Source organism: Dendropsophus ebraccatus, chromosome 1 (assembly GCF_027789765.1).
Source record: "Dendropsophus ebraccatus isolate aDenEbr1 chromosome 1, aDenEbr1.pat, whole genome shotgun sequence".
Taxonomy (NCBI): Eukaryota; Metazoa; Chordata; class Amphibia; order Anura; family Hylidae; genus Dendropsophus; species Dendropsophus ebraccatus.
The window spans coordinates 85663307-85683994 of NC_091454.1; the positions used below are offsets into that span (position 1 = coordinate 85663307).

A 20688-nucleotide genomic window follows, 5' to 3' on the forward strand; every position below is an offset into this window, starting at 1 on the left:
CCGGACGTGTGAAGGGGGCCTAAAGGTGTGCTACAGTGAGGTAGGAGTGCTTGATGATGTTTTTAGTGACTATATAGTATATCAGAAGCAGCAAAAAGTCTAGTCTGCACCCACAATGCAGGGACTAAAATAACAGGCTGTCAAATTGTCCATTTGTAGGAATATACCATACAATTGTATGTATTAAAAAAAAAAAAAAAAAAAAAAAAATTCCTTGTGTTATCTTATTGTCTTCTTATGGTTATCATTAATTTATAAAGTAATATATAAGGAAATAATGAAGTCTTCTGTGTCCCAGGAAATCAGCCATGTCCCCCATCCCTCACCTCAATGTTCTGTGTCTGGCGATTTCACATAGCTACTAACCAAACATTCAAATGACACACAGCTATAGTATTTCCCCCTCATACACTTGCACACTCAGCTCAGTGAGAGAGCGTGTATTTTGAATGGAGGGGGGAGGGGGGGGGGAGTAGTCACTGCCAGAACCTTCCACAAACCTTAAAACTAGGAACAATCTACAGGTAAGGAATGGCCAGAATCCCATTGAACTTTCACAAATTCATCAGACAAATATGGGAATTTGTCACTGGACATAAATTATTAATATGGTCTTTCTGCAAAAAGGAAGAAGTGTCAATATATTCATTAACCACAGGAAATATTTTACTCCAAATCTCATTGATATTAGTTAGCGTACTTGGCAATGCATCACCATAACATTATCTGCCAGGAAATTCAGGAGAAAAACAGCAAAACACAAACCTCTAAAGAAATGTATGGAGTGATATGCAGAACAGCAACTTGCAGATGTGGAGAAAAAGACAGACAATCTTTCAATGTTTTTTTTATAGGGCCAAAGCTCAGGATTTTGAAGCAGGTTTGATTTAATGACAAAGTACCACCACCACAAGCAAGAAGGCCGGGCTATATAAACAATGAAATAAGGGGACCCACAGTTGCATCGGGAAGATCACTGGATGTCTGCTGTCCATTTGTTCCTGACTCCGCATGTTTACTCTGGTAATGTTCAGCAAGCTCTGGGGCAGTGATATACATGGTCATGCATACAGGACAGATGAACCCCTGCAGATGGAATATATAAAACTATATACTCAGTATTGTACTTGAATTTAAACTTTTTAAAGTGTCACTGTCGTGATTTTTTTTTTTTTTTGCAGAGATCAATAGTCCAGGCTATTTTAAGAAACTTTGTAATTGGGTTTATTAGCCGAAAAATGCATTTTTAACATGAAAAAGCAGTTTGAAATTCTCCCACCTGTCTTTATTGTTCTCCTATGGAGAGAGCTAAATAAAAGTCCAAAACAGGACAACAAAGAGCTAATCTACAAATCCATCACCCGTTATCTCCTCTTACAGTCACCACTGATCTCTCTGAGCTCTGATTACAGCTTTCACTCAGCTCCTGTCTGTAATCCTCTGTTCTCAGCTTTCTGCTGTCGGCTAACTCCCTCCTCCCCTCTCTATAGACCAGACTGGGTACGTCTGATGCAACAAGTCACAATTTCCTGATTTTTTGCAGTGGATGGAAAAGAGGAGGGGGGCCTGGGAAAAGGCTTTTTAAATGCAGATAATGGCATATTTGGCTAATAAACCCAATTACAAAGTTTCTTAAAATTGCCTGGACTATTGATTTCTGCAAACAGTGACTCTTTAAAGGGAGCCTATTTTCATACTATGAGATACAAATTCACAAAGAGAAAAAAAAAGAGGTTTCCTGTTGTTACCCTCAAATTGCTTTTAGTAAATTCATTGGGGGCACATAAGACCATGGGTAAGTAGGGGAATCAACCAGGAGACATCAACAAAATGCTAAATATTACCCTAAAAAAAAAAACTTATTAGTTAGAACAAGAGGAATCCATCTATTAACATCATTAAAAACCTATGATAAATCTAAAGAAAAGATAACTGTGTGGAGCCATCCCCCCCACACACATACCCAATAAACTTGCGGGAAAGGAACATTACAGTTCTACTCGTAAAGGTCCTTCTACACCTGGCAATCTTAAGCGGTCTGTGCCCGCAAACAAGTACCGATCAGCAAGATCAATGCTCACGTGCAGTGCCTTTACACAGCACAACTAATTGAGCGGGCGGGCTCTACTAACAACCCCTGTATCCTTTGTGTGGCTATTAACTACATTGCTATCGGCTACAAAACCCCTGTTCACTGCTGAGACTTTTACACAGGCCAACTATTGGCCAAATGAGCATTTTTAGCAATGCTCATTTCCTATAATCGGCCGGTGTAAAAGGACCTTAACACACCCTGTTCTTCTGTGTGTTACCAGCTGAAACCATGATGTCTCCATCTCAGACGGAAGTTGTTTATTTGTTTTTTTTAATGTTGTACATTGTTTAGTTGTCAAATTTCAATCCTCATTTCCTATTTTTGAGTCCTGTGCTTTTATGTATCAAGCATATGAGTTTATTCACTGTATATACAAGCAGTCTCCCAGGTATATCTATCATTTGACAGGGGGTTAAACACCCAGACACCAACCACTCAAAACTTTTGACATGTCTGTAAGACATGTCAAAGTTTCTTTTAATATGGCAGCAATGCCTAAAACATGGACAATATTTGACCCTCTCACATTTCTAATCCATGTTTCCAGCAGATTGGATTTCCAATAAATTGGAAATTTCATAAATTCCATAAATACAATATAGTCTGATCGTTTACTTCTACTGACTGACCAGCTTAGAGGAGCCTTTCACCATCTAGTCTGACAACAGTAAAAAGTACAGTGAAGTAAAAAGTCAGTGAATTTTACAAGTCAAGTTAAAGGACAACTCCCGCGGGACCCCAAAAAAAAAAAAACACAGACACACACAGACACCATACTCACCATCTCTCCGGTGACGATCGCCACTCGATTCGCCCGCCGTCCGCCTCTCCGTCGCCGCCGTCCGCCATCCAGCGATGTCTCCAACTTCCGGGTCCAGGGGATGGAAAAGGCTGCCAGTGCGCTTGCGCACCGGCAGCCTTTTCATTGGCTGGAGCGCATCACATGGCTTCCAGCAAGCTCAGCCAATCAGGGCTGAGCAAGCTGGAAGCCATGTGATGCGCTCCAGCCAATGAAAAGGCTGCTGGTGCGCATGTGCACCAGCAGCCTTTTCATCCCCATTCACTTTGCATGAAGACGCCGAGGAGGAAGAAGACCCGGACCGCCCCTCGGCTCTGACGTCGTCGTCACCAGATGCCGCCCCGGAGAAGAGGACCGTGACGATCGTAATAGGTAATGTATACATTCCTTAACTTCCGGGGTGGGGGGTCGGGGGTCCGAAAGTGGGGGAAGGGGGCCAGGCCGGGTATTTAACCACATTACAAAGTTATATAACTTTGTAATGTGTGTTAAATGAGCAAAAAAAAATTTTTGTGGGAGTTGTCCTTTAAACTGAATGAGATTTTGAAGCTCATGTCAATTACCATCCAATTGGAAGCCAAGTACGCTCGACAATGTCACTGTTGCAGAGCTTTTTACACATTTTTTATAGAGAAAGATCTAAAGGCAAGCTATAAAAGATGCTTGTAATTTACCTCTGAAGTACTCTCATTGTTAAGAGTGTTTCCAGGAGTTGCAGAAGATTCAGATTCAGAATTCTGAGCTCCAACTCTCCCAGGAGTCTACAACACAGAAAGAGATAAAACAGCTAAATTATTACAGAAAAGGGAGCAAATTAGGACTTTGGTTTTATTACACATAAAACATACAGGATCTAGTTAAAGGGGTATTCCACTCCACTTTTGATATGTTGCTGCCCATGGTGAGACTAAAAATTTAGTGTACTTGTTATTATCCATTCAGTTCTTAGCTGCTGCTTTCTGCTAAAAACACAAAAATCTATGTATGTATCTATTTTTCTCTTTTCTTCTTGCCCTTGACCTCAGAATAACCTGCTGCTGTCAATACCTTTTGGCATGCCAGATGACATGTCAAATTTTTTTTTTTAACGTTAGTAAGAGAATATAAGAAAGTGTGTATTGATATACAAAAGCTAGTTAAAGGAAAAACTAAAAAAGAGAGGTGTGTGAGGTGAACGGAATAAAAAAAAAAGTCAACAAATGTAGGGGTGCAAGAGATGCCTGGCCATTTGTCTATTTCCAATCTGTGTCTGCCTCATCATGCAGGACCAGAGAATGCAGAGAATGAGACCAGCACCTATAAAACATTTATGGCACATCACAACGATTGAAGAAGTAATACCTGGCACTCATCATTATACTTAAAGGGGTACTCCCCCCAAAATTATTTTTGCATTAATACGCTGCCCACCCGTAGCTTTTTGATCTTTTCAATATAACGTTAGTATGGATTCTGCACAGTTTTGCTGTTATCCAGCTGCATTCACCTCCACGGATTGCAGAGAATCATCAGACCTCAGTCCAACCCGACACGCTCCCTGCTCCTGGCCTGCACCCTCCGAGACGGCATCACGTGTCCTCAGTCCCAGCACAGTGAAGTGACTGAAAACACTGATGGGGTGGCTGCTGTTAGAGAGGGAGACAGTGATCAGCGCAGCTGTCACTGTCTCCCTCTCTAACAGCAGCCACCCGGTCACCCCCAGCCCAGAGCTCACTCCCTGTGTCCAGAGCCTCCCGGCGCACCGTCCAGCACTCACCTGCAGCACACAGCCCCCCCGCCCCACAACCAACTGCCCCCCCCATCACCCGTGGCATCCCTCACTCACCCGCGGCATAGCCTCCTCCGCACTCACCCGCGGCACCCCCCTCCGCCCCCCGCGATCGCCCGCGGCAAGCTCCGCCCCCAACTCAGCTCTGCTACACTACCGTCCCCCCAATTCAGCTCTGCTACACAGTCACCCCCCCAACTCAGCTCTGCTACACTACCGTCCCCCCCAACTCAGCTCTGCTACACCGTCACCCCCCCAACTCAGCTCTGCTACACAGTCACCCCCCCAACTCAGCTCTGCTACACCGTCACCCCCCCCAACTCAGCTCTGCTACACCGTCACCCCCCCCAACTCAGCTCTGCTACACCGTCACCCCCCCCAACTCAGCTCTGCTACACCGTCACCCCCCCCAACTCAGCTCTGCTACACCGTCACCCCCCCCAACTCAGCTCTGCTACACCGTCACCCCCCCAACTCAGCTCTGCTACACCGTCATCCACCCAACTCAGCTCTGCTACAACGTCATCCACCCAACTCAGCTCTGCTACAACGTCATCCACCCAACTCAGCTCTGCTACACCGTCATCCCCAACTCAGCTCTGCTACACCGTCATCCCCAACTCAGCTCTGCTACACCGTCATCCCCAACTCAGCTCTGCTACACCGTCATCCCCAACTCAGCTCTGCTACACTGTCATCCCCAACTCAGCTCTGCTACACTGTCATCCCCAACTCAGCTCTGCTACACAGTTACCGCCAACTCAGCTCTGCTACACCGTCATCCCCAACTCAGCTCGGCTACACCGTCATCCCCAACTCAGCTTTGCTACACCGACACCGCCATCTCAGCTCTGCTACACTGTCATCATCTCCTTCATTGTCTCAGCTCTGCTACTTCACCATCATCAGGCAGAAGCATTGCATGATGGGAAATGTAGTTTCCTATCTTGGCTATAGATTGTCTTTTAAAAAACTTGTAACGGCAGCAGCTAGAAAGAAGGGAGACAGCTCAAAATACTCAGAGGGACTTGGTGAGTAAGGCCAGCTAGGTTTGGGAGCATTTCATTTTTTTAGCTCTTGGGGGGAATACCCCTTTAAGAAACATTCTTTTATACATATATTCATATGCAGATGGGGTGCGGACACTGTGGACCGACACCAGCAAGGTGAAAGTGACAGGCTGTTTCACGCTACAGAGAGTTTCTACAGACCCACACGTCACTTCCCGCGCACGTCCGCACCCAGTCTGCATATGTTTATATAAATAAAGGAACATTTCTTTAATCATTGCGAACTTGAGTTTTGCCTTACTGTGAGCTAGCACCACTGAGCACGCCCCATTACAGGTGCAGTTGCATAAGACACAGTACTAGTATAGTGCCCATCTACACTTGTATCCTATTCATTTATGGCACATCCTGTGGATATAACACATCTCTGCAATGGGAATAACCCCAAATGATTTGTTTCTTTGCTTTCATGGCTTTAGTGCAGTACACATAACAAATAATCTAGCCATAGAAACCAAACTACAGATTTTATTTATCCTACAGCAGTTTGAAGGGGTCTCCCCAACTTATAAAGTGGCAGCTATGTATGGATGGAGAAGCTTCTCTGGGCATTTAAAGTCCGGGACTGAGCGGGGGTGGAACAACAGCATTAGGGCCCATGCACACAGAGCAAGGGAGGCCAAATTTTAAGTGCAGCCTGAGCTTTAGACGCCGCTTGAAATTCTGCATGTCTCATTGATTCAATGGGATTTCTCGTGAGCGGAGAGCAGAGGCGCACAAGATATCCCATTGAATCAATGGGACAGGCAGGGATTTGATGAAATGGCCACACCGTTCCATCATTTCCCTGAAAAGTCAAAATCCCTGACCCCTTTTAAGGGAAATGATGGAATGGAATTCTATCACTTCCCCCCTGCAACATACAAGTTCCTTACTGCCTGTCAGGAGGTCCGGTGCAGAAGGCAGAGGGTGCTGGATGGGGAGCAGAGAGGCGACGGTAGAGGCAGATGGGCGGACAGGGAGCAGAATTCCTTACTGCCTGTCGGGAGGTCAGGCGCAGAAGGTCCTGGATGGGGGGGTAGGGGGAGCAGAGAGGCGGCGGCGGAGGCAGACAGGGAGCAGAGCGGCGGCTTACATGCACGGTGGTGAGCGGCACCGGAAGGCAGAAGGTCCTCAATGGATCTCCCAGGAGGGCATATGAAGGCAGGGCAGAGTGGCGGCTTGCAGGCCCCGCGGTGGACATGCCCGGAAAGCAGAAGGACCACCCTGGACCTCATGGCAGGCAGAGCAGCACGCACCGGACCTCCTTGGTCCTCCTGGCACTCACCAGACCTCCCGGCAGGCAGAGTGGCACACACCGGACCTCCCAACAGGCAGTAACGAACTTGTATGTCGCAGAGGGGAAATGAAAGAATTCCATTCCATTCCATTTGCTCAAATCCCTGACTTTCTTCAGGGAAATGATGGAACGCATTGCTTTTAAGAAAAAAACAGACCAGGAGATATAGCCAGAAGATCACTGCGGCCCTGTGCTTCCCTCCCTGGCACAGAGCTGTCCACATCTCCCAGTTATATCTAGCAATTAAGAGGGGTTAACCCTTTAAGGACATGGCCCATTTTACTTTTTACGTTTTCGGTTTTTCCTCCTTGTGTTTAAAAGGTCATAGCACTTGCATTTTTCCACCTAGAAACCCACATGACCCCTTATTTTTTGCGTCACTAATTGTACTTTGCAATTACAGGCTGAATTTTTGCATAAAGTACACTGTGAAACCAGAAAAAAATTCAAAGTGTGGTGAAATTGAAAAAAAAAACGCATTTCTTTTATTTGGGGGAAATGTGTTTTTACGCCATTCGCCCTGGGGTAAAACTGACTTGTTATGCATGTTCCTCAAGTCGTTATGATTAAAACGATATATAACATGTATAACTTATATTGTATCTGATGGCCTGTAAAAAATTCAAACCGTTGTTAACCAATATACGTTCCTCAAAATCGCTCCATTCCCAGGCTTATAGCGCTTTTATCCTTTGGTCTATGGGGCTGTGCGAGGTGTCATTTTTTGCGCCATGATGTGATCTTTCTATCGGTACCTTGATTGCGCATATACGACTTTTTGATCGCTTTATATTACATTTTTTCTGGATTTGATGCGACCAAAAATGCGCAATTTTGCACTTTGGGATTTTTTTGCGCTGACGCCGTTTACCGTACGAGATCAGGAATGTGATTAATTAATAGTTCGGGCGATTACGCACGCGGCGATAGCAAACATGTTTATTTATTTATTTATTTCTTTACTTTTATTTAAAACCTGGGAAAAGGGGGGTGATTCAGACTTTTATTAGGGGAGGGGGCTTTTTACTATTAACAACACTTTATTTTTTTTTTTTACACATATACTAGAAGCCCCCCTAGGGGACTTCTAGTATATACACTTGGATCTCTCATTGAGATCTCTGCAGCATAGATATGCTGCAGAGATCCATGAGATCGGCACTCGTTTGCTTTCGGCTGCTGCAGCCGAAAACGAACGAGTGCCGAGCCGAGGACGGCGCCATCTTGGACGCGTCCCCGGCCGGCATCAGTAACGGAGATCGCTCCTCCGGGACAAGGTCGATCGATCTCCCCCACTAGACACCAGGGAAACGTTGCCTCCGGTAATCGGAGGCAGCTGTCAACTTTGACAGCTGCCTCCGATTAGCTAATTAGCGGGCACGGCGATCAGACCGTGCCCGCTAATAGCAGCGGTCCCGGGCTCGCGGCACTTCAAAGCGCAAGTGCAAGTGAGGATATATGACGTACGCATACGTCCTATGTCCTTAAGAGGTTAAACACTAATACCCCGACCAATCAAAACTTTTGACATGTCTGTGAGACATATCAAAGCTTCTTTTAAAATGGCAGCAAAGCCTAAAACATGACCAATATATGACCCTCTCGCATTTCTATTCCATGTCCCTAACAGATTAGATGACCAATAATAACTATTCACCCTGTGAGGAACAGAAGAGGCAACAGTTCTTATTTTGCAGTCCTGAAGCCAGAAAAATCTAGAAGTTAAAACAAGATCTGGGCAAATCTAGAGGCATGTGGGATAATTTATTTTCAGGATTAAGGGATTAGCTTTCTCTGATTTGAACAATGTATCAGAATAAACCGAGTACCAACATTATTTATTCCCATCGGCTACTTGGCATCATGCTTGTATTTTGGCCCAAAATAGTTGATTTTCCTTTTTTCTTTTTTTTTAAATCTGCTGGCACATTGACAAAAAGCAACAAAAAGTGATGAGTTATCATTCACACATGTGGACCACACATGACTTTTCAGAAAAAGATTGTGTAACACAACCAAACATTGTTAACCGCCAAATACGGCTGGGTTCACACTGCGTTTTTGCAATCCGTTGTTTAAAAAAAAAAAAAAAAATTGATTGCAAAAACGGATGTATTTGCGTGCATCCGTTTTGATCCGTTTTTCCATTGACTTCCATTATAAAAAAAACGGATCAAAACGGATCCGTTTTTTTGACAGACACAAAAACATTGCTGACACTATTTTTTTTGTCTGTTAAAAAAAACAAATCCATTATGCTAAAAACGCAGTGTGAACCCAGCCTACTAGAACTTCTTCAATTCTACAACCTCATTCAGAAGTGGGCTAAGGAAGAGCCTCAAAGACCCATTTCCAGTTATCCAGCAATAGCAGGCATAACCCATGGACAAGTGTTGCATGGTTTCTAGAAAACACTCTGTCTAGACCCCCATCAATGGCTTTCACTGGCGGTATGCGTCAGGACCATTTCACAAGATATACATCTGTTATATGTCACAGTTTAGTAATAGAGTAATGTAAGCCACCCATAGAGACTTCACTGTAGAGTCTAAAAATAAGAGTGTGAAAAAAATGAATAAAGTGAATAAATTACTTTTCAGCAGTTTTCTCACTTATAAACTTGAGTTTATGTTACTCTATTCTACATTTGAAATACTAAACATACACTAAGGATAGGAGGTCTTCACACCATGTTTCAGCTATACATCACTGGTGTACACCAGGATCCCATCAAAAAGGTATTCTGACATATACTGTTGCCTACAAGCATTGTAACCAATAGAGCAAACATAGCACCCAATAGTGTAGTCTACCTGTTTCATAAATAAAGTACACTCACCGGCCACTTTATTAGGTACACCTGTCCAACTGCACGTTACCACTTAATTTCTAATCAGCCAATCACATGGCGGCAACTCAGTGCATTTAGGCATGTAGACATGGTCAAGACAATCTCCTGCAGTTCAAACCGAGCATCAGTATGGGGAAGAAAGGTGATTTGGGTGCCTTTGAACGTGGCATGGTTGTTGGTGCCAGAAGGGCTGGTCTAAGTATTTCAGAAACTGCTGATCTACTGGGATTTTCACGCACAACCATCTCTAGGGTTTACAGAGAATGGTCCGAAAAAGAAAAAACATCCAGTGAGCGGCAGTTCTGTGGGCGGAAATGCCTTGTTGATGCCAGAGGTCAGGAGAATGGGCAGACTGGTTCGAGCTGATAGAAAGGCAACAGTGACTCAAATTGCCAACCGTTACAACCAAGGTAGGCAGAAGAGCATCTCTGAACGCACAGTACGTCGAACTTTGAGGCAGATGGGCTATAGCAGCAGAAGACCACACCAGGTGCCACTCCTTTCAGCTAAGAACAGGAAACTGAGGCTACAATTTGCACAAGCTCATCGAAATTGGACAGTAGAAGATTGGAAAAACGTTGCCTGGTCTGATGAGTCTCGATTTCTGCTTGAACATGACAATGAGTTCACTGTACTCAAATGGCCTCCACAGTCACCAGATCTCAATCCAATAGAGCATCTTTGGGATGTGGTGGAACGGGAGATTCGCATCATGGATGTGCAGCCAACAAATCTGCGGCAACTGTGTGATGCCATCATGTCAATATGGACCAAAATCTCTGAGGAATGCTTCCAGCACCTTGTTGTATCTATGCCACGAAGAATTGAGGCAGTTCTGAGGGCAAAAGGGGGTCCAACCCGTTACTAGCATGGTGTACCTAATAAAGTGGCCAGTGAGTGTATATGCCATTATAAAACAGACCAAACAGAATTACAAGTAAAATAGCTTTGGTCTTCTGGGCTGGACCCTATAGAAATGACATTTTGACAGTATCCAGAATTATACCAGCCGCATACACAGAAATGTGATGAGAACAGCCCCTTATCACATATTTCAGACATTAAGGGACTAGAGATGAGCAAACCTGGAGCATGCTCGAGTCCATCCGAACCCGAACTTTCGGCATTTGATTAGCGGTGGCTGCTGAAGTTGGATAAAGCCCTAAGGCTATGTGGAAAACATGGATATAGTCATTGGCTGTATCCATGTTTTCCAGACAACCTTAGAGCTTTATCCAAGTTCAGCAGCCACGGCTAATCAAATGCTGAACAAATGGGTTCAGATGGACTCGAGCATGCTCGAGGTTTGCTCATCTCTTTAAGGGACCATGACAAGTGTTTTTTCCTATTAGTTTTATTATAATTATGTCTGTAGTCGTGCTATGAAAATATAACAATCGCTCTTGGTTTCTCCGGTACGATGACTGTGCTGCGCCCATTATTGTCAAGCTACTTTAATGCTTCATTACTTCAGGAGCCATAATCCAAATTATAGGCTATATAGAGTTATATTAGACATGAACACCCAGCGTGGCCGTAAACACTCATATCTGGTGTTCAATATACCACATGTAAGGAAGATTATAGAAGCAACATTTTATTCAGCATTTACTGCTGGGTTCAGTTTTTATTCCTTTTTCTTTTAGATCAACTGGCGTCAGATGGTTATATAGATTTGTAATTTACTTCTATTAAAAAAGCTCAAGTCTTCCCATTCTTATCAGCTGCTGTTTGTCCTGCAGGAAATGGTGTTTTATTTTAAGTCTGACATGGTGCTATCTGCTGCCACCTCTGTCTGACACAGGAACTGTCCAGAGAAGCAGCAAATCCCCATAGAAAACCTCTCCTGTTCTGGACAGTCAGCAGAGAGCACTAGTTCAGACTGAAAAGAACACACAATTTCCTGCAAGACATACACCAACTAATAAGTATGGGAAGATTTGAGATTTTTAAATAGAAGTCAATTACAAATCTATATAACTTTCTAAAACCAGTTGATCTGAAAGAAAAAGATTTCCTCTTGACAACCCCTTTAAACCTAGTACTTTGAGTACTTTTTCAGGCTATGTCCACACAACGTCTATTGTGGCCATCCTTTTGGACAGCCGTCATTTTGATGCCAAGAGACAACCGTCTTTTGATAATGATATATGAGAGTTTGTCTGCCCATAAGTGTGCAGTGCAGGGATCTGCAGCGGATCTCACTGCAAATTCGCAGCATGAAATCCGCTGCAGATCCGTTACATGTGATTGCACCCTATGGGTGCGTTCACACATACAGGATCTGCAGCAGATTTGATGGCCCAGATTTTATTTGCTTTAAATCTGCAACTTCAAATCTGTGACATCAAAACTGCTGCGGATCCTGTACATGTGAACGCACCCCAAGGCTGCCACAAAGGCAGGGGCTCAAATGCATCAGATTTATTAAGAGACCTAAACCTCCAGACAAATGCAGCACAGCAGACACAGGCAGGCTGTTATATAAGGCTGGGGTATAAAACATCAGTCTTAATAAATCACACCTTTAGTTGTTTTTAAAAATTAATTAAATGAACATTGGGGGAAATTTTTCAAGTCATCTTATAGAAAGCTGAGCTGTGATTGGTTGCTATGGGCAACAAAGAACATCCCTGCTAGTAGTAGACAGCTTGATAAATCTTATTCCCAGAATAAACACTTGTCACCAATGTACATGAATGGTTGTGTTTGATCACTGGAGGTCTGACCGCTAGGAAACCTTGTGAGGATCCCAGCACCATCTCGGCATAGACTCCTGGGAGTATGAGGTGTGTTGGGGGGATAGTGGGATTATGTGCAGTCATATCATTTACTTCTTGCCGCACCCTTGCCACATAACAAGACGGCATCACTCCCTGACTCACCCAGTACCAGGAGCTGACATTACTTTATAACTCCAGCTGTTTATATCCTGACACAGACGTCAATTTTGATGCTGTAACCAGAGTCATAGGAAGTGTAACTGGATTGTGTAATGGGAATAATGTACAATGTCTTGCAGAACTGAAGGCTGGGTCACAGATCAGTAACAAGTCAGCATACCAGGCTGTGAATGCCATTTCCCGGTGAAACTCCAGCACAATCTAAAGTCCACATGTTAGTCACACAATGCTATAAACAGGTGTGGCCCTCTATTGAATTAGGAGGCATAGATGCTAAAGATGAGAACATAGTTTTGCCTCTTTATAAATCACTAGTCAGACCACATATGGAATACTGTGTACAGTTTTGGGCACCGATATATAAGAAGGACACAGCTGAACTAGAGCGGGTGCAGAGGAGGGCAACAAAGGTCATTAAGGGAATGGGTGGGTTACAGTATCAGGACAGGTTATCAAGCTTGGGGTTATTTACGCTAGAAAAAGAGGTCTTAGGGGCGATCTGATCACAATGTACAAATATATGAATGGACAGTACAGAGGTCTTTGTAGTGGTCTTTTTACTCCTAGGTCTGTAACCATGACAAGGGGGCATCCTCTATGTCTAGAGGAAAGAAGATTTCATCATCAGCATTGACGCGGGTTCTTTATTGTACGAGCGGAAAGACTGTGGAACTCTCGGCCACATGATGTTGTCATGGCCGATTCATTAAATAAGTTCAAGGGAGGTCTGGATGCTTTTCTTGAAAAATATAATATATATATATTTTTATATATATATAATATATATAATGCCAAAACACACTAGACTTTTTAAGCATATGAACAGAGCAAGTCTCAGTCTAAGGGCCCTTTTACACGGAAAGATTATCTGACAGTTTATCTGCCAAAGATTTGAAGCCAAAGCCAGGAATGGACTATAAATAAAGATCAGGTAATAAAGGAAAGCCTGAGATTTCTCCTCTTTTCAAATCCATTCCTGGTTTTGGCTTCAAATCTTTGGCAGATAATCTGTCAGATAATCTTTCCGTGTAAAAGGGCCCTAAGGCTGGCATACACAAGAGGGGTAACTAAGAAAATCACAGCAACACCATGAAATGAAAAAAAAAACCTCCTATATACACACACACCAGCATATACGTCTGTATGAACAAAGAATTACAGTAAAGGAAAACGATCAGCAGGTTTGTGCACACATACATTGTGCAATAAAATGCAAAAAATATATAAATAAAAAATAAACACGTTTGCTGTCGCCGCACGCGGAATAGCCCGACCTATTAAATTATTGCATTCCTGGTCTCGTATGGTAAACGGCGTACGTGTAAAAACCTGCCAAAGTGCAAAATTGCAGATTTTTTTTTGTCACGACATCCAGAAAAATTGTAATAAAAAGTGATCAAAAAGTTGCATATACGAAAGAAACGTATAGCTAGAAAGTACAGATCATGGTGCAAAAAATGACACTTCACAGAGCCCCATTGACCAAAAAACGAAAGCGTTATAAGGATGAGAATAGAGCAATTTTAAAAATATTTAGGGGGGCATTTATTATTGAGTCTGAAACGTGCGATTTTTCTACAAAGTAATCGTCAAAAAGGATTTAACAAACTCCTCATAAATTTGTGAAAAGAATATTCACAAAAATTGCACAAACATTTACCTGTTACTGACCGGATGTAGGCCTGCACCAGTTTGTACGCAAAAAAAAGGCAAAAATTATAAATTTGGCGCAAGTCAGACGTTAGGTGAATTTTGGGGTGAATACAGGCAGATTAAAAAGTCGCATCTAAAAAATATTCGCCTGTCGAATACTGGTTCATAAATATAACGTATTCAGCTTAAAAATAGGCGCAAAGTCCTTGATTAATGTCCCCCCTTAGGGGAGGAAAAATAGCAAAAACAAAAATTAGAGCGGTCCTGAAGGGGTTAAAGAAGAAAAGCATGGCATATTGCAGCACTACATGCAGCATAAAAAAAAAAAGAATGTATACTTAATTGAAAGTCAATTTTCTGATGTGGAGAGTGGTCACCAGGAGTCAGAGATCCTTGTGGAAATCCGTCACTTTACAAGATGGAAAACTTCCCTTTAAGTAGGACATGATGGGTGACATATGTTCCCTAGACTGCCTGGCAGAGCATGTGGTCAGGCTCACTCTGCTGTGATGGCATAGCCCTGCCCTATAGACTCCCCAGCCATCTGACAGCAGGGCTCTACAACCTGTAGCAATTTCCAGGCCACATGGACAGTCCCAGCCTGGAGACCACAGCCTGAGCCTCGTATGCCCTTCATCTATATACACTCCTTCCATGACTGCCTATGGTCGTGGTGATTAGTGGTGACAGTGTGTGGACACTGAAGCGATCAGTGGGACCACCCGCAATGTTATATCGCGACAGATCAGCTCCTGCACAGAAGTATCGTGACTGAGGAGCACAAAGACCGGTCATGTGACATTGGGGTAGTGAATGGTTACATGGCGGGAGGGCAGTGCGGGCCTACACGATGGAGGTAGATGTGAGGCCCAGGCTGCAGGCCCAGCACATACATGTCCACAGGCAGCCGCTCCCCCACACAGCCCTCACTAGGAAGTGTCTGTCATTCACGTGTGGCGGCTATAGAGCTCTCTCACCAGCTGCAGTATCCTCCGAAACATGTCTGCTGTGCACGCAGGGCGAGGACGGCAGCTGCAGTCGCCTCTAACAACGGCCCCAACCTTCTCTTCTCTATCGGTTACCGGATAAATCACACAGGCATAGAGAACGTCTCTTCTTCTCGATCATTCAAACCAACGACAATGTTTACACTCCAAACCTGCTGTTCTGTCAGAGGCTGAGACCGCAGCCCTCTAGCGCCACCTAGGAGTCCTCCCGCGTCTTCTGCTAAATGCCGGATTCCTTTCCTCATAGATTCATGCAGGAGGGGGGCCCCACATGGTATAACAGGGTGAGATATGGCGGGGGCAGCTATAGGTGGTATATCAGTATGTGATATAGCATGAGGTAAGCTATAGATAGTATATCAGGGTGTCATATAGCAGGAGGGGAGCTATAGATGGTATATCAGGGTGTCATACAGCAGGAGGGGAGCTATAGATGGTATATCAGGGTGTTGTTCAATAGGAGGGGAGCTATAGATGGTATATCAGTATGTGATATAGCATGAGGTAAGCTATAGATGGTATATCAGTATGTGATATAGCAGGAGGGGAGCTATAGGTGGTATATCAGGGTGTCATATAGCATGAGGTAAGCTAAAGATGGTATATCAGGGTGTCATATAGTGGGGGAGCTCTAGATGGTATAGAAGGGTGAAATATAGCGGGGGAAGCTGTAGATAGTGTAGCAGGGTGTCATATAACATAAGGGAGCTATAGGTGGTATATCAGGATGTCACACAGCTGAGGGGAGCTATAGATGGTAAAGCAGGGTGTCATATAGTGGGGTGAGCTATAGATGGTATATCAGGGTGTTATATAGCAGGAGGGGAGCTATAGATGGTATATCCGGATGTCATATAGCTCAGGGGAGCTATAGATGGTATATCAGGGTGTCATACAGCCGAGGGGAGCTATAGATGGTAAAGCAGGGTGTCATAGTGGGGGGAGCTATAGATGGTATATCAGGGTGTTATATAGCAGGAGGGGAGCTATATGTGGTATATCCGGGTGTCATATAGATCAGGGGAGCTATAGATGGTAAAGCAGGGTGTCATATAGTGGGGGGAGCTATAGATGCTGTATCAGGGTGTCAGATAGCAGGAGGGGAGTTATAGATGGGTTTTATGGTGTGTGAACATAGCCTCAACATCCTCATTATTTACCACCTGCCTTTGCAAAATACTTTTTTTTTTTTTTCAATTCTTATTGTTTTATTTTAACTCACCCTGATTGGCTGATGGGGTGTGAGGGGAGCCGAGAGCTTCACACAGCCGCGGCGCCGAGCAGGTAATTTATGCTTGGGGCTGTGGGCGGCCAGGGGATAAAGGGGTCGGGTCACATATCTGCAGCGGAATGAAAATTCCGATGCGGGTATGGGACCCCATAGAACTTCACTTTACCCGGAATTGCAGCGGATTTCGCTGCAAATTGCTATGTGAAATCCGCTGCGGATCCGGTACGTGTGAGGGTACCCTAACTGGAAGCACCCTAAGGTACCTACTAGAGATGAGCACAACTCGAGCATGTCATAGGCTGTATCCATGTTTTCATGGACTCCCTAAGGCTGCATTCAACTTCTTCGGCCTTTGGTATTTAAATGCCAAATGATCGGACTTGTGCGCCCATCTCTAGTACCTACCTTACAAGTATGACTTGCCCTTGATACTTCCGTTCCTTTTTATAAAATGAGGCACATAAATGCCAGAATAATTTCTATAGAGCTCATATAATTAATGCTAATGCCCACTCCAACAAAAAATAAATATGGGCAACAACACATGTATCATTCAAATATTGACAATCATTAGTTATATAATATTCCATAACAATGAATTTAAAAATTGAATTGTGATGATGGAGGTAAGACAAACTTGCAGCAGGGGAGGGTATGACACCGTAGAGAAATAACAGTCATGAATTGCACACTGACCTACCATATAAACAAAAGTGCTAAGTGCAAAATACAGTACAAGTCTACAGTACAAGATTATGCAGTACAAGCTGCATAATCCTATGCTGATGATAATTATATATACCAAACACCCATTTACAAGTACCCTGTATATGTAAACATGCACACAGCCCAGTTGAAGTCAAAAGGAGAAAAAGAAACTATTTAAATATATGTGCGTCACATTCAGAGCTGTTGTGGAAGTAAAGTGCTCAGTGCAGTAACCACATAACTTGACTTTATTGTAAACCACGTATGAGTCAGTAGATAAATCAAATATCAATGACAAAACCAGGGAGCCTAGTACTTGCTAAAATGTTGGTCATGCAGCCCTCACACCTGTAAACATCCCAACGCGAGCTTTGGCAGTCCTTCGTCAGGAGTTCCTCATGGAAATAACATGGACTCCCTAACTAGGTCTCTAGTTTTGGAGGATCAATCTTGTTCGTCTTCCAAAACCTTCTGACTGCTCTGCATGCCTAGTTCTGCCCTTTTTGGGGTAATTCTCTGTTATTATTAGGCTACGTTCACACAGAGCAAAAGGAGCGGATTACGCAAGGAAATATTTCCGCCTGAAATCAACTGACACTGAATTCCGAGCAGAATATAAGCAGAATGCAAGCAGAATCCCTGCGTATTCTGCTAGGAAAGTGTTCAGCTCGTAATCAGCTCTTGACAAATTCAGCGCGGAATACTCGAGGAATCCGCGCTGAATCCGCATGCATTCAGCGCTGAAATTCAGCGAGTATTTGGTGAGTAAACTAGACTATACCAGAACATATACTAGAATCCTCCTCCCCCCCCTTTTCCCCATTTCCGCGCTGATTCAGCGAGTAATTTCCGCTTGTATTCCGCTTGTATTCCGCGCTGAATCCGCGCTGAATCCGCGCTGAAACAGAAAATCAGAGCCCCATTGATTTGTATAGGCTTCCGCTAGCGGAAGAATGAACATGTTCATTCTTCTGGCGGAAAGCGGATTAGTTCAGTGCGGAAATTCCACTGTGTGAACTGCAGAGCAGAATTTCCATTCAACACAATGGAAATTAGCTCTGCACCTATTTTAACGGCTGAAATTTCAGCGCTGATTCAGCGCAGAAATTCAGCTGCTTTTGCTCAGTGGGAACGAGCCCTTAGTGTATATGAAAGGAAAGTTCTTGGCTTTATTCACACATAGTAGTTCTTTCATTATTTTTTAACCAAAACCTAGGAGTGGGTTGAAAACACAGACACTGTGAAAATCTTTCCATTATAATTTTGCTCTGTAAGTTCCTTTCCTGATTTTGATTGAAAAAAATACTAAAAAAAAAAGAGGCCCTATCGCAGGCAATGAGAACTGATAGGGGTGGTGGTTTTGCATAGCATTACACTGGACATCTGTACCGATCACCCGGGGGCAGTAAAGCCCTGTTAAGAACAAAAGACAACCTCACTTGCACACCCCTTGCAACTGGCCGTGAGGTCGGCTGTACACTCCGGCGTGGGCAGCTGCGGGAGGCCACCCGTAAGCTCTGGTGTTGGTGAGAGCTGAGCACAATGGCCAGCTCCTGACAGCACCACTGCAATTAGACCACTGTCTCTCTCCCAGGCCCCGTACAGTTGCTCACACAGGCTGGCTTATTGTTTTGACTAGGCCCCTAGAGGCACTGTGGGCCCTGGCACTTGCCATAGTAAGCCAGGTGCTGACGCTGGCCCTGACCCCTATCTCCACCAACATCATCTGAGAGACCCTCATATACAATATACTGTGGTAAAGCTGCTGCCGCCCAGGGGTTTGGCCGACTTAAGTGTAAAATGGTCAAAAAATTGTTAAAGTTGTGTCACAGAGCTTAAATGTATGAAAGACATTTCACCATGAGAATAATAAATATAATGAAGTCACAGTACAAAGGTAATGCATACAATTGTGTGATAATTCACAGATAATATTGGCAATACATATAGTAGTAGCACACAGTGTAGACTGTAATGAGACATTCACGCCCATACTAGAGGTGTATCACAGTATTTTGCATTCACATAGACAACACATAGTGGACTTTTTCCAAACAGGACATAGCCTTTCTGGGTATACAAAGTTCATGGGTAAATGATTACTCACATGGTGGCAGGAGAAGCTAGGAATGAATTAACTTCAGCCTGATAATACAGACATTGTACTACTTATTCTTGATGAAAAGAAGATGAATTAAAGGGAATCCTCCCAAACTTTACATACCAAAGAAGTAACATGAATAATCATTTACTAAAGAGTCTTCTATGCCCAGAAAGGGTATGCCATGTTTTGAAATGGCCTGCCAGGTGTTGTCTCTGTGACTACACAGATAATAAATAAAGATGAGTGTAACATGGATACAGCCTGTATCCATGTTTTCCCAGACTCCTTGGGGCTGCATTCAACTCCTTCAGCCACCGGTATTAAAATGCTAAACGATCGGACTTGAACATGCTTGAGTGCGCTCACCTCAAATAATAAACTGATTGGTGTCAAAGCACCATAACAATAGACATTGAACTCAGTAATGTCACTCTGTGGGATTAAAGAACACAGTGATATCACAAAACAAATAGTAAATATAGTAATGTCATAGCACATGGAAACTGAACATTGTGAAGGTGTATGAAAATGTTAATGCGCACAGTGATGTCAGTATATAGAAAAAATTAACCCAGCATTGTCATAAAATGAGGGTGGTACAGGGATAATAAATATAGTGAAGTTACAGCTAGTGGCTACGTAACACCATGATAATAGAAACAGCATTATAATACAGAGTGGATACACACAGCTATGTTACAGTACATGTTATGAACATAAATCTTAAAGGGAACCAATCACACACAAATTGGCCATAAAGATAAGGAAACGTGCTGGTACATCAGCCAGCACGCTTCCTAACCATCCCCCTGTCCCCTCCGTCCCATGAACATTCAGCCCGCAAAGTTAGTTTAATAGTGTCCCGCGCTGTATGCAAATTACCATGTAAGTAGTCAAGGTGGGCGGGCGGCTGGTCAAGTAGTCCCGGTGGGCGGGGGCTTCGTCATGTAGTCACAGGCTCCTGGGCCGCCTCCGGTGCTGTAATCACGCCCCTCCGGGCGTGTTGTAAAGCGGCTCCTGGTGACGTCACTCGGGGGGGCCGGCATTGCACGTCGGCCGCGCCGACGTCTTTACTAAGCTGCGCGTGCGCAGTACAGTGGGTGAAGCCGCTGCTGTACTACGCCGCGCAAGCGCAGTACAGCAGCGTCTTCTCAGGCTGCACTGCGCATGCGCAGCTTAGTAAAGACGTCGGCGTGGCCGACGTGCAATGCCGGCCCCCC

General features: G+C 44.0%; 1 protein-coding gene across 1 annotated transcript in view; it reads right to left on the reverse strand.

Moving 5' to 3' along the window:
• Positions 1-15590, reverse strand: part of EEA1 (early endosome antigen 1) — a 96008-nt gene extending 80418 nt beyond the window's left edge. The window contains exons 1-3 of the mRNA XM_069974225.1: positions 15396-15590; positions 3569-3655; positions 958-1086 (exon numbers count right to left, since the gene is read on the reverse strand). Of these exons, the coding sequence (XP_069830326.1) occupies positions 958-1086; positions 3569-3655; positions 15396-15419 (240 nt within the window). The 5' untranslated portion in view covers positions 15420-15590. The remainder of the gene's footprint in view (positions 1-957; positions 1087-3568; positions 3656-15395) is intronic.
• Between the last annotated feature and the right edge of the window lie 5098 nt (positions 15591-20688).